The sequence below is a fragment of the Plasmodium vivax genome, chromosome 12, assembly GCF_000002415.2.
Source record: "Plasmodium vivax chromosome 12, whole genome shotgun sequence".
Classification (NCBI taxonomy): domain Eukaryota; phylum Apicomplexa; class Aconoidasida; order Haemosporida; family Plasmodiidae; genus Plasmodium; species Plasmodium vivax.
In genome coordinates, this window is record NC_009917.1 from 1847259 (window position 1) to 1860829 (window position 13571).

Sequence of the window (13571 nt, forward strand, 5' to 3'; positions counted from 1 at the left end):
TTTTATATGGTCAACTTATGTGCTCCTTTTTTTGCGATTGCTCGCTTGGGGGGAGGGAAAAAAAGTGCCGCAAAAATGCTGCGGTCACGCAGGTGACAAAGTACCACCGTTAAACGTTTAAGGGGAGCACTTCTCATTTTTGTCACGCCAAATGTGAAAAGAAGTGATCTCAAAAAAAAAGGGCGAAAAATGAGCGCCCTTTTGCATTAAATGTGAAGGTTCAGCCGCTTAAATGGTGAACATTTTTGCCATTTGTTTTTCCTTCTCCCTTTTTGTGCTTTTCAAAAAACAGGGGTGCTGTTCCGGCTGGGCGGGTCAGGGGCAAAACGCACGCACAATATAATGACAATTCGTTGCCATTTCGGAAAGGAGAAAAAAAAAAATGAAAAAGTACCATCGAGAGGGGTGTATATATAATTGCACGTTGTTCGCCATTTTTAAGTTTCTTTTTTATGCAAACACCCCCGCGAATTAAAGGGGAAACAACCCGCTGACCAGTCACACCACCCCATGGTGAGTTCATTCTGCGAATGGGAAAAGGCGCCCCCCAAAGGGTAGACAGTGGTGACGCCCTATCAAAGCAGAGAAAAATGAACACGCATAGGGGAGTCAATCCTCCCCTCGTGATATAACCACTGCGTATTTATCTTAAAAGGTGCCTCCCAATTACATGGGTTGGCGCAGGGAACATGACATGTGCGAACCAGAGTGAGGGCTGCTTCACACTCCTCGCGAGATACCCATGCATGCTTCTTCCGTGTGGGATTTATCTCCTCATTTGGCGAATATCATCATGCTTGCGTTATGGGGCAAAGCATACTGCTTGGCGAGCTCCAATTTATCACACGGCTGCGCAGCCACTCGAAATGAGTTGCACTCAAATGGGTGGCACTACGATGGAGTCGTTACGTCCGCAATGCATGTGCTGTTAAGAGGGAAGTGTTATACTTTTTCTTTTTCATTTTTCTTCTTTTTTTTTTGGCTGCATTTTGCTCTTTCTAAAAAACATCTTAACCAAACGGCGTGTGGGAAAAGCGTAAGTTGGGTTACAAACAGGTGGGGTTAAAAAAGGGGAAAACAAATATGGCGGTGTCGAAAGGATGCGGAAAGTTCCAAATGATAAGTAACCACCATAAGGGGTACACTCATTTTATAACACGCCACAAGAACATCACAAAAAAAAAGAAAAATTTTGATACACTTCTCTTCGAAAGAGTGAAAGGGCAACCGCTTGGGGCCCTCCCCTCCATTTTTCCTGTCAATTGCCCAGTAGCTCGTAGTCATCCCGATTGTTCTGATGCCTCTGTATGTGCTTTACGATTTTTGATCCATCGGCCCACTTAATGTGGTCTTCCAAATTTCTATTAATATGAAAAGCAGGGTTGTTAATTACGTTATTTCCAACCCGAACATTTCCGTGTTGGATGTACGTAATGGCTAGCTGTATCGTTTGAACAAATTTTTGCCTGAACAAAATTACGGCTAGTCTCCTTCTACAGAAAGAAGAAACGGAGATCTTTTCACACTCAGCTAGACTGGACTTGCAATTTATTACCCCCATCTCGTACAGCTTGTCCAGCAACTCACCTGTCATTTTAATTCTAAACTCATCATTGTCTGGCAAAAGTCTCAATTTGGAAACTAACTTGGTTATGTAGCCACAGATTTTATTGTACTTGGTGTAGTCCTCCCTATCCTGCACTACGTATTTCCTTAAAACTTTCACCTCGCGCACATTTCGGGTCCTTTTCCAGTCGTACAGGTTCACCTTTTTGAGCAGCTTCTGCTCGTGGTACTTCAGTTTACGCATTTGGTAAGAGGGGTGGTTGGCGAAATGGCTACTCGGTTTGTATGCCCTTCTTTTATCTCCTTTTATGGGTGCTTTTTTACCCCGAAAGGTGTAGCAACATTCGAGCGGTATGCAAAACGGTTGGGGAAAAATGGCCGCTATTCCCTCAAGGTATAGTTTGCCTTCCCCGGGATGTAAAAACTGTTCTATCGCCACAGAAATGCAACGCGCTTCTGAACAGGTCAGGCGATACTTCCGTATAACTCGGCCCTTTCGCAAAAAAGTTAAATTTGCCAAGTCAATATGCGCCGCAAGGCATTACTAACTTTACTTCCGCTTCTTTACCCGCGATGACTCTTATGAGGGTATCTCACCGTGCGGGAAACGAAACTGCAGTTGGGAGAACCCCCCCTGCCTGCTCAATAAATTGACACAGTACGCTGCTCTTCAATTTTGAAGTCCCCTCTCACATTTGCTGAGAAAGGGTTATTATTATTGTGCCCTTCTCCGATGCGCTGTTCATCCCCAATGGGCCACGCCGCTTCCGTGAGAGACTCGTTCGTGAGCAGCTGCCCCTTTGTTGAAGCCGCTTAACCGTAGTATACACTGTTAATTAAAAATTGTCACCTTATCGTAAAAAGGAGGGAAAAAAAAAAAATTGCAACTCAAACAGACGAACGGGATGCAAAATCGGGCGCGTTTCATTTGCAGAGGAAACAAAAAAAAAAAAAAAAAAAAAAAAAAGCGGAACGGAACGGAGCGAGGCGAAACGAACGAACGAACGAACGAACGAGCGAACGAATGAAGCGAAGTACATATCGATCCGGGAAGGAAAAAAGAGTTACTTTTTTTTACAAAAAAAATAAATAACTTCCAATCAGCATGCGCTTACTGCTGCATCGTGGAAGTGCCACTTGCAGGGGATGTGCTTGTTATCGCTATATGCATACCCGAGTGGAGGAGAGCATTGGCCGTAAGAATGCTGGCACGCTTGCTCTCCGTTGCCGCGGCGGCTCTACGTCATTTTGCCCCTCTTCTTGACCTTCGCGCGGTCCTCCGTTTGGCCGAGTGGCGGGCTGGTTAGGGGGAAGTTGGGCCGCTTCCCCTCCCGATGGTCAAAATCCACTGGGGGGAGGGGCTCCGGCTGGTACAGCGCAGCCTCGTCCAGGTTGTCCAGGAAGTTCTCGAAATCTTTGGAAAAGATGATTTGCGGGTTTGCGTTTGCGAACACGTTAGCCTCTGCCATGTGGTGGCGGTGGTGGTCGCTATGTTCGCGGTGGTCGCGCAGATCGTGATGGTGGCGATTGCTCCCCTCCACGGAGTGGTAACTCCTTGCAACGTTGTGCAGGTATGTGTCCAATTGGTTGCTTCGGCTGCTTTGGCTGCTTTGATTGCTTTGGTTTGGCTTCCCCACCGTGTAGGCCTCCCCCAGCTGTATCCCTTTCTTCTCTGCATGACTGTTCGGGTGATCCGTGGTGCGCACCACGGTGGTGCCTTGCTGCTTGGTTTTCTGCACCAGGTCATCTGCGCCGCGGGGGTTGGCGTTTCTTGAAGAGTAGTCGTGCTTGGGGGGCGGCTCACGCTGCTGCAGGTGGGCTTCTCTGGCGTAGTAGGCCAGCGCGGAGTCCTTCAGGAAGGCGTCCAAGTCCCCCTTGGCGGAGCCCCCCTCCCTGCCGCCACTTTTCTTGTTTTGGGAAAAATCCAAATTGATCGACACCCCCGAGGTGGTTAACGTGTTCCCATACAGCTGGTACGGATTGTGGTGCCGTTTTTGCACCTTACTCGTCGGCGGTTGCGACGGTGGCTGCAACTGGGGCTGCCGCTGCGGAGGCGAAATTGGTGGAGGGAATTTTCCGCCCTCAAATTGGTGCCTACAAATTCGATTCAGCTTCGCAGAGAGTTCGCAGTCATCCTGATCATCCCCCTGATCAGGCCCATTGCCACCCCCCAGTTCCTTCTTTACCCTTTTCCTATTCTGGGGCAGGGCAAGCTCGTCGTAGATATTTGTCCCCGCCTCATCCCATTCGGAAAACCGAAGCAACTTTATCTGGGCCCTCTTTAGCAACTCAAAAGTGCTCAAAAAATGGCAGACGTAAAAAAAAGGGTCATTCTTCACTGCGACGTTTAACCTGTATATGTTGTCCCTTAGGAGGACTCCTTGTGGGTAGTTAAATATTCCTTTATAGAGTCTCACCTTTATAATTTTTTTGAGAGCATTTTGGTTTAGCACATACCCGTGTACGTTCAGCCAGTAATCCTTGTAGTTGAAATTTCGTTCCTCCACTTTAGCGTCAGAAATGTCTACGACCTCTAAGACGGTAGCCCTCATGGAGCAGCGCGGGAGACAATACACAAACATATTTTCGCAAATGTGTTCCTCCACTAACGGAAGAACCTTATACATGCTTAACATAACCTTTAAATGCATCTGCACAAAATGTATGGAGTTTTTTTTTTGGCTAGCTACCCTATAATTGGTATTTAATATGTGGAACTTAAAGCCTATGCAGTTAAAATATTTGGTAGAATTATTTCCGCAAAATTTTGATTCTATGATGGTGTCCATATTATCCCATATGTGGACCCACTTCCCACATTCCACGTATTTACACACGAGGGTAAACTGGATGATGTAGGAGAGGAGGCACTTGTCTATCTCGTTGCAGTTACTTTCCCCGTTACCCTCCCCGTTACTCTCCTCCGTTAGACAGATGGAATAGCTTCTTTTTAACTCCTCTTTCAGCCTGCGCAGTATCGTCATCGTCTCCTTATCGTTCCGGTAGCAGAGGATGATTCTGTTGGACACGCACGTCCCCATGATGTGGTTTTCGCTCCTCATGATGATGAACCTCGTTATCTGCACGCTGTTCCGGATCGGCGTCCCCAGCTCGTCCCTGCGGTGTAGCGGCGGTGTGGGGTAGAAGTGGTGTGACGTAGCAGCGGACTAGTGGTGACGTGGCAAAACCGCATAACAGAAGTGCTCCCAGAAAGGGGGTGGTTCCACGGTACATCCTCTCACATTCAAAAAGGTGTTACGTGGAAAAGGTACCACTCTGGAGCGCATTCAGGGGGGTGCAGTAGATCCTCCTCACATGCTCACGTCGAGGAGAACAACACAAATGCCCCTCTCCAAATTACCTAATGTCAAAGAGATACCTAGAAAGGATTAAATTTTCGAACCTAAATTCCATGTATATTATAAAATTATTACTGTCATTGCTTCCGCAGGGTTTCCTTTTCGCCTCGACGTTTTCTTCATTTTGTTTCTCCTCTCTCCTTATGGACGCTGCAGTGTTGGGAGTTGGAGGAGGTAAAAAGGAGAATCTTAAAATGGTGCGCTTTCTCATAGAGAGAGCTATGTCCCGTTTTGGCAGGGGGGGGTGAAGAGGTCTAATGGTTGGCCTGCCGACGTACCTGACAGGAGCAGCTTCTGGTACTCTTCGGACTTGCCTTTCAAATTGTCTCTCATTTTTTCACTCGCGTGGTCATATTTGGGTGATGGAGGTGAAGCGGTGTAAAGTGGACGCTCAAAGCGGTGGCCTATCCGAGCGAAGAAAAAAGCTCGCAGCAGCGGCACAACTGCAAGCCAAAAAAGGCATTTTAACGCGGTGTAGAACAAGTGGCGACACTTTTTTCGAGTTCCGCGCAAGTCGATTGGGTTATTTATTTGTTCATTTTATTTGTTCATTTATTTGTTCATTTTATTTTATTTTTTTCCCCCCAAATTGATTATACAGGATAAGCTTCCATAAAAAGGAACTACTTTAAATGCTCACAGAAATGGGAAAAAAATTGGGACGGGGAAATGGCGCTGCTTTGTGGACGCCTCCAATGTGCATACCACTTGGAAAAAAAAAAAAAAAAAAAAAAAAACAAGCGAATAAACGAATAAACGAATTGGCGAAACTCCCATTTTGGCACTTTTCACAAACGCCTTTTTTTCTTCTTCACATGTCATGCAAACATTTCCCTGTGCACATTTAGCATTTGCGAAGTAGGTGTTTTCCTTTTTTTTCCTTCACTTTTCCGTTCTGCATTTTCGTCAATTTTTTGTGAAACGTTCGAAGCCGCGACAGGGGCGTATCCCTGACTGGCCGTGCGGCTGGCCACAAATGGGGGGGTTGATGGTACGGCAACGCATGCAAAGTCGCACAACAACAAAACATTTTTTTTTTTCGTTATTTTGATTTCCCCTGCGCATCGCCACATTTCGGCGTTACGCAAAATTGAGAAGGGACATGTCAGTCAGGGGTTGTACGAAGTAACACAAATGCGTTCCGTTCATGTTGTACTCCCTTGCAAGAAAAAAAAAAAAAAAAAAAAAAAAATGAGTACATGAATGTGCAGCTAATTACCAAACGGGCGCGCTGCTGACCGAATAAGCAGTAGCCATACAAATGATGCATCTCATCCGTTTCGAAAAAAAAAGACAATTTTTAGGAGACCTTCTGGGGGCGTGCGCCAGAAATGGGAGGGGCCAAGACGTGGGCAGCAACACATGGGAGAGCATATCTGCTCAGGGAATACGCCATCAAGTATTCCTCTCACTCACCTGAGGGTAAACTGAAAGCGCAGCAGGCCGTTTTCCTGGAAATCCATCCTGAGGTGGGAACTTATTTCTGCCGAGGGGGAGCGGCGAGCGGAGTGTCACGTGTGCGCGGGGGGGAAGTGGTGAGAGGTGATGTTAGCAGGGCGTTTTTTTTTCACACTTTTTTTATTCCCTTTTTTTTTATTCACATATTTTTTCAGTTTTTTTTTTTTTTTTTTTTTTTTCGCATTACTGAGAGCCTGGTTAATTTTTGACAAGTCCCTTATCCGGTACTTGAATCTGCGAAGGGGGGTCAGCATATGGGTGGGGAGTTGCCTACCTTGGTGCGTACGCGTGAGTAATCTCACAGCGCGCCGCTCTTGGCACATCACTCCCATCGGTGTACATTTGACTTTTGGAGCTCTTAAAGTCCTGGAAGTTCTCCTTCGGCATGAGCTGAACGGACCGCTGGTAATTCCTGTTCTTCGTTTCCTGCGGAGTGGCAAGTGAGGAGGTGCACATAGGGTGCCGTGTGTGTGTACATGTTCGTGTGTACGGGCTTGTGGGGTGGGGGATAACGGCGGTGAAGAGAGGAGGGGCAGCTGCAAAGGGTGGCGTTATCATGAAAAGGTTGGTGAACAGTGCAATCTGGCGACTTGCGTAATATGGCGATTTGCATATGCCTAAGGGGCGTCCCCCCAGAGTCTGTACCCCCCCCCCGAGCATTACCATTTTAAGCACCGCGCTGCTATCGTTGGCATATTCAGTTATGTAAAACGTAATGTACTGATCGTTGCTCCTAATTAAGTAATCTAGGTAAAAGGAAAAGGTGGTGGACTTTATGGCAAAGAAATTGTATTCGTTTTGTAAAAAGGTATGTTTTTCTAATTTGGTTATTTCATAGTAGAAGTCTACGATGACTCTGACGAAGGTCTCAGACGTGTCCCCGTCTTCATCCGTCAGTTGCAAAATCAGCTTCCGATTGGCGTAGTCAAATTTGATGTTCAACAGAATAGGCTCCAGGAACTCCACCGCTCTGAGCAGTTCGTGCTGGCACACCAGAAATTCAACGCCGCTGTTGCTGCTACTCCTTTTCTCGCCATCGACCCTTTCATACACCCTTTTTCGTATAGAATACTCGTCCGCATTTTCATCTTCCCTCTTGCTGCTCTGCGTGGGTTTCACCTTCAGCGGAGACACCGCCTTCAGTTTGATTAGGCTGTTGCTCTCCATGCTTAGGGCGTGGGTGGTGTACAGGTTATCCGAATTTACGCTGTTGGTATCTTCTTCGTGGCTCGCTCCTTCCTGGCTCGCTCCTTCCTGGCTCGCTCCTTCCTGGCTCGCTTCGTCGCTGTGCATATATTCACATTCCCGTTTGCAGCGCTTCGCCCTGGGGGTGTGGCATCTGCTGCATGCACCGTCGGATAGGCCACTTGAGTGATGACACCCACATGGGGCATTCTTCCCCCCTGTGGAGACGTCACTTCCTCTTCTCCGACGCTTCCCCCCATGCTTCGCTTCCCAATGCTTCGCCCCCTTTTCCAAAATGCTGTAGCTACTAAAGCAGTCAGAATCGAGGAACAAAAAACAGTAAATCTGTTTGCACTTGGACCAGCTCCTTAACATTAACCCGTCTTCAAACAGATTAAACAGAATGCAATTTTCCCCCTCCGACTGGTTGCTGCCTGTGCTTCTCCTAACGGTGGAGTTCCCTTTGGTGTCATCTACGCTCAGGAGGGCCAAGGCGCTTTTGAAGAAACTTACGTTTTTCACGGAGAAGTGGTAGTTCGTCTGGCTGGCCCCCTCCATCATGGGGGGAGCAGCTCACAGGATGCCGCTTAAGGGGTGCCCTTTCGGACGAGTTAAAAGGAAAAATAAAATTGCTTCTCTCTTGGAGCGCTCAGAAGGGTGCGCGGGAGGAGGGGCCAAGTTGGCAAAAAAAAAAAAAAAAAACACACAAAAGTTTACGTTAACACAAAAGTTTACGTTAACGCAAAGGTTTACGCTAACGCAAAGGTTTACGTTCACGTTCACGTTGAAATTGACCTGTGAGGCGCAAATGACGGCCACGCCGCCTACACGATGGAGTGTAAACTAAAAAAAAGGGAAATTCCTGTGCACATGTGCAACGTTTTTTTTTATTCCCCCCTCTGTTCTCCCTGTTTGCCCGTTGAATGGCGTAACGGGCATGGGACTTCAACGAATCGAGGAGCAGGAATAAATACGCAGCTCTGATGCGGCTAAGGCCAAGGCTACCGCTACCGCTACGTTGCTTTCCCCTTGTTCACATGGGACACACCCGGGGGGGACACAGTAGAAGGCGCGCGATTCGTGAAAAGGGGCGGCCGCATGACAAACGGACCAACGGCCCACGCGACCGAGTCAACGGGTTAACCGCGTCGCACCCCATTTCGTCGGCCAACCGAACTAGTCAAATGAAAGGGACTCGATCTTCTTCATCAAGTCTTCATTTTCGTGGTACCACTTCTTCTTCTCCATGGTTCTGCGGAAAGGAGGGGGGGTTAATTTGCACATGTCGCTCAGTAATTATCTCGTTGAAGCAGCATGCGTGGTTAAGCTTCCCTCCAGTGGGGACCCTTATCGAAGGCACCACCAAAGGGTAATTTTCCCCCCCCTACTTTTTATAATAATGCTGCAGAATATGCAGGGGAAACTTATACAAGTCGTAGACATTCCTGGGCAGCCTCACATTCATGTACTTTGCATTTTCGAGCAACAACTCCACAATTTTTTTTTTCTCCTTTCCGTTTAACAAATTTGTATAGTACTTGCTGACGTATTTTTTTTTTTTTTTTAAATTTTGGACTTCCCCCTTTTTGAGTCCTTTGTAATTTTCTTCAAAGTAGTATTCGAAGCCCACGAACCGGGGGAGCTTCACCGATAGGAAGTTGGTGACTGGGAGGGGGGGGGGGGGGGGAAAGCAAACATAAACAGGGTGTGACGTTTAATAGGGGGGGAAGATACCCACCCGGATGCACGTGAGGTGTGCTAAAACGGTTGGCATTCCCCTAGGGGGGGGGCATAGGGAGAGTGGTCATTTTTCCTCCTTCGGTGCACCCCGATTTGTTACACTCGCTACTCTCCACCTACACTCGCTGCCCCTCAAGCTGACGGAGGAGTTCAAAAAGATGTCGAGCTTGCAGCCGTACTGCCTTATTTCAAATTGCTCCCTGCTGTCCTTGTCCACGTGGGGGGATCTCAAGAAGGTGAATCTGCCAAGAGGGGGAGAGAGACCTACCGAAATGAGCTACACATGTGGTGGCAAATTTGTATGTGCACAGGTATTTCTATACAAATGGGGGCTCGTAAATATGGAGAGACTTAACAATGCTGCGCCCCCCCGTGAGTCACCTCTTCTTTATGGTCTTCTGGGGAATCGGGCCGGCGATGATAAACTGGGGGTACTGACTCACTTTCTCCTTCACATTTAGGACCGCCTTCTGCAGGTGGTCCGAAAAATAGGAGTTCAGGACGATTCGGAGGTGGTAGTTTTCCTTCCACTTGTTCAAAATGTCCAGGTCTTTTATATGCGTGTTGACTTTTTCTAGCTTGGGGTGGGAGAGGCGGTGGAAAGAATGGGCGCGTTGCAAAAAACGCAACGGTGGGGGGGAAAGCAAACGCGTTGCAAACTCGCAAATGTGGACGAAGCAACAAACGCGCGGCTGAACACACGGTGGTGGCACCCCTCGGAGGGGGCAAAGCGGCCCCGCGGCTGCTTCCAAATGCATTACGTTGTTGTACACTCGAGCGTTCCTCGGGGAGGTGTTTTTCTGGGGGACTGCCCTCAAAAAGGCTGCCATCCCTTCGGGGGCTGCCCTCAAGGCGGTGCTCCTCCCGTAGGCACAGCGTAATGTCAGAAGAAGGGTCCAAACGCGCACGTTCATTTTGCTCTGCTCATTTTGGGTTGCCCATTTTGGGTTGCTCTTCTTTGCTCTCCATGTGAGGTCAGGTGGGTCCTTCCGGGGAGTGACCAGCCCCACGTCTGTTAAATCTTAGGCAGCTACGAGCCAAGCGTCAGGAGAGCACTACGCTGGGGTTTGTTCTCCCCCAGTTGGCTTCCTTCCCAGTTGCAACGCAGGTAAAGGGGACGAACGAGTAGCTAAAAAGAGGGTGACAAAGGAGGAATGCACACATTAGTGCTTTTTTCCCCCTCCCCCTGAAATGGGTTATTCTCACCCGCGATCTTTTGCGCCGCGCCGCTGAATGGTGATTGCGCAGGGGGGGCACTTCGCGCCTTTTTTGGGGTCGCTTCATCCCTTTTTTGGTGCCGCCTTCTCCTTTTTTGGCATTTTTTTTAGCCATTTTTGCCCCTTCTCCTGCGCGTGGGCGCCCCCGTACCGCTTTTCGCGAGTGGGCAAAATGAACTTCCGAAAGTGGGAAGGCAGACCCAAGAAGAGAAACTCCTTTGCGTTCGCCTCCCCGTTGGCCCCTTTAGCCTGCACCCCTCAACTGGTAGCTTTTTTTTTTTTGTTCTTTTTTTGTCCCCGTTTAGCCGCGTGACCAAGCACACATATAAGGTCTCGCCTTCACCCCCTGCGTTTTGCCTTTGCTCTGCCGGCCCTTTTTATGGATGAAAGAAAAGACCAATCGCTCAGCTTACCCATTCCTCACTTTCCAGTGAAGCTCCTATTCGAGACAGACGGATACGATTTTTATAAAATTAAGCAGAGGGAGAGGGAAGAAAGTCGTTCGAGGGGTACTACGGGGGTGGGAGATGTGCTGAGGGAAGGCGGGGCAAGCTCTCTGGGGAGTGTGTGCGGAAGCGAAACAGAGAGTGAAAATGAGAGGCTCTTCATGAGCTACCTCAAAAGTATTGCAAAAAGGGACACGTCTAACAGCCGCAAGGGTGGCGGCAAAGGTTGCAGAGGCCACACCGGTGGCAGTAGTCGCCATAGCAGTAGTCGCCATAGCAGTAGTCGCCATACCAATAGCCCCCACAGCAGTGCTGACCACGGGGGGGGAGCCAAATGCACCAAGCAGCCCTCTGCAGAGGAACCGGGGGAAGAAGGCCCCTCCCTGCTGGCCTCACTAAATAGTAAATCCCATGACGATAGCGAACTGACGGGGAGGCAGCCTTGCCACCTTTTTGAAAAGCACCCAGATCTACCCATAAGTAAGGAGCTGAGATGGGAATGGATTTACCACACCCCCCCGGGGACCTTCACTCCTGCGAAGGTTCGGCTGAATGATTTTCAGGAAGAATGCCAGAGGGTGGAGAGGCGGCTACGCGGGGGGGCACCCCATATAGTCACCTCTATAGAAGGAACACAATTAGCCGCACCAGGAGACCCCCTTTCCAAAGAAGCCAAAGCCGCATCGTGTGGCCCCCTCATAGGGGCACTGCAGTCGGGAGTACGATGCCCCAACGTGGGGGAAATAATAAACCACATAGTGCTCCACAACTGTAAGAATTGGCAGCAAAAGGTAGATTTAGAAGCCCTGCGGAAAGAAGCATCAAATTCGAAAAAGGAGAGAGTACTGAACAGGACCAAATGCTTCGTACCGTGGCTCCCCCCAACAGAAAAAAATCCATTTAGCAAGTATCAAATTATAGCCAAATTAAAAGGGAAGACCCTTTCGAAAACTTTTAAGCTCGTTTGCGATTTTAACAATTCGCTACTAAAGGGGGTGTACATAAATCAAAATTTGTTAAATACTCTGTATGTGGGAGAAGCAAAGCGCCCCCTCCTTGTGTCCCCCCCACTGCAAAATTTAAGTTCAAACGAAACGTTCATAATTTCAGTCTCCTTTTACCACCCGATTAGGGGCATAAAAATAGCCGAGTACGAAATACTGTCAAGCCAAACGCTGGCCGACTTGACGGACGTTTTTTTTTGTTTCGATTCTTCAAATTATGGGTTGCCCCAATTTGAAGGTTCCGTATACTACATTGATGGAGTGCTCTACCCCGATTTGAGATCACCCAGCGCGTTAGACTACTCAGCATGCATCTTAGAATTTTACAAGAAAAAAAAAGAAAGCAATTTTATTCGCCCCCCTTATAAGGTACTGCAACATAAGGCTGTCATAGGCCAAATGGAAATCCCCCTGTACCAGAGGTGCTGCTTCCTTCACCAGGGAAACTGCGAACACAGAATTATTTTCAACAACATTCGGCAGTATAATAGCCTGCGGGATGGGGAGTCTTCCAAGTACCCCCTCAGGACCTTCAAACCGAACATCGCAAAGAAGCTTTGCCTCTGCTGTCGTAAGAACATGGCGCAAAGGATCGTCCTCGACTGCTACCTCTTCAAGGAGAACCCATCCTACGTCTGCAACTGCTGCTTTGATTTGTTTCTGCTCGATCGGCAGGGCCACCCCGTGGACGCCCTCATGAAGCACTTCGCCTACATCGACGAGGTGTGACAGGGCGGAGCTAAGCGGTAGGCAAGCGGCGTAGCAAAGCGAAACTAAGCGGCGTAACGAAGCGGCCTAACCGAGTGGCGTACCCCCCTTGTGCGTGCGTACACATTTCTGCGAACGCCCAACATGCGGGGGCACACCACGATTGGGCGCAGAAAGAGGCCCCTTTATGGCCCCCCCGTCTTTCGCACGCAAAACGGCCAACCTGCAAGTAGCACCACTGTCAAGGAGTATTCCCATCTTGATGACATGGGAATGTTTTTTTTTTTCTTTTCTTTTTTCAATTATTTCTTCATAAATTAACCCAACTGTGACCCACTGCTGAATTGTTTTTTTTTTTTTTTTTAAACACGCGGTGTCCTTCACCAGTTTGCCTCGTTTGGGATTTTTCACCAAATGGGAAAGGTTACCCCCCCCCAAGTGTTCTTTCTGCCGCATTTTTTTTCAATTCGAAAGAGCGCCCATAAAATGCTAACAGTGGCACTCTCTCACGGGGGGTAATTACTCCAGGCAGTTCGGCCACGTGACGAGTTGAAATACTCCCAACTGGGTGTAGAAAAAAATTAAACAGTGGTTCCCCTTATGGGGGATTAACCCCTGCGCGGGAACAAATCTTTTGCGGTAACTTTTTTGCAACATGTAAAATGCCTCCATTGAGATATGCTCGCCTCGGATGGCTGTTCCCCCGTTGATGCGTAGCATCGCCTTAGGCTGTTGCTCCTCGTGGGGGCCATTTTTCAACATAAATATGATGGGATGGTAGTTCGAAAGGCTTCGCATGGCCACCCCCGCAACTTCACATTTTTTAAAAAAATGTTTTTTCGTTATTACGGATGATTTAACGAAGCGCCGTTATGTCATTCCGCGGGA

At 48.4% G+C, this 13571-nt stretch overlaps 5 protein-coding genes across 5 annotated transcripts, besides 1 other annotated feature; 1 reads left to right on the forward strand and 4 right to left on the reverse strand.

The window, feature by feature from the left end:
* Positions 1-994: 994 nt before the first annotated feature.
* PVX_117395 (U3 small nucleolar ribonucleoprotein protein IMP3, putative) lies at positions 995-2435 on the reverse strand. The gene has a single exon (XM_001615724.1). It carries the CDS (start codon positions 1808-1810, stop codon positions 1259-1261), a length of 552 nt encoding a protein of 183 aa, XP_001615774.1. The 5' UTR covers positions 1811-2435; the 3' UTR covers positions 995-1258.
* A 369-nt stretch (positions 2436-2804) lies between these two features.
* On the reverse strand, positions 2805-5258 carry PVX_117400 (hypothetical protein, conserved; the record flags this gene model as incomplete). Its single annotated transcript, XM_001615725.1, has 3 exons — positions 2805-4683; positions 4928-5075; positions 5204-5258. 3 exons carry the CDS (start codon positions 5256-5258, stop codon positions 2805-2807), a joined length of 2082 nt encoding a protein of 693 aa, XP_001615775.1.
* Positions 4475-4494: a microsatellite.
* Positions 5259-6005: 747 nt separating the features above from the next.
* On the reverse strand, positions 6006-8129 carry PVX_117405 (hypothetical protein, conserved; the record flags this gene model as incomplete). The annotated part of the gene is made up of 5 exons (XM_001615726.1): positions 6006-6084; positions 6342-6408; positions 6571-6617; positions 6724-6809; positions 7047-8129. 5 exons carry the CDS (start codon positions 8127-8129, stop codon positions 6006-6008), a joined length of 1362 nt encoding a protein of 453 aa, XP_001615776.1.
* A 615-nt stretch (positions 8130-8744) lies between these two features.
* On the reverse strand, positions 8745-10758 carry PVX_117410 (30S ribosomal protein S10, putative; the record flags this gene model as incomplete). The annotated part of the gene is made up of 5 exons (XM_001615727.1): positions 10070-10758; positions 9690-9886; positions 9429-9550; positions 8957-9233; positions 8745-8820 (listed from the first exon to the last, which is right to left on the reverse strand). The coding sequence occupies exons 1-5, from the start codon at positions 10136-10138 to the stop codon at positions 8745-8747; spliced, it is 741 nt and encodes a 246-aa protein (XP_001615777.1). The 5' UTR covers positions 10139-10758.
* A 146-nt stretch (positions 10759-10904) lies between these two features.
* Positions 10905-12704, forward strand: PVX_117415 (hypothetical protein, conserved; the record flags this gene model as incomplete). The annotated part of the gene is made up of 1 exon (XM_001615728.1): positions 10905-12704. One exon carries the CDS (start codon positions 10905-10907, stop codon positions 12702-12704), a length of 1800 nt encoding a protein of 599 aa, XP_001615778.1.
* Between the last annotated feature and the right edge of the window lie 867 nt (positions 12705-13571).

What these genes read in the sequence shown, in the direction of transcription:
- PVX_117395 (XM_001615724.1), bottom strand. Translation starts at nt 1,810, where the DNA reads ATGCGTAAACTGAAGTACCACGAGCAGAAGCTGCTCAAAAAGGTGAAC.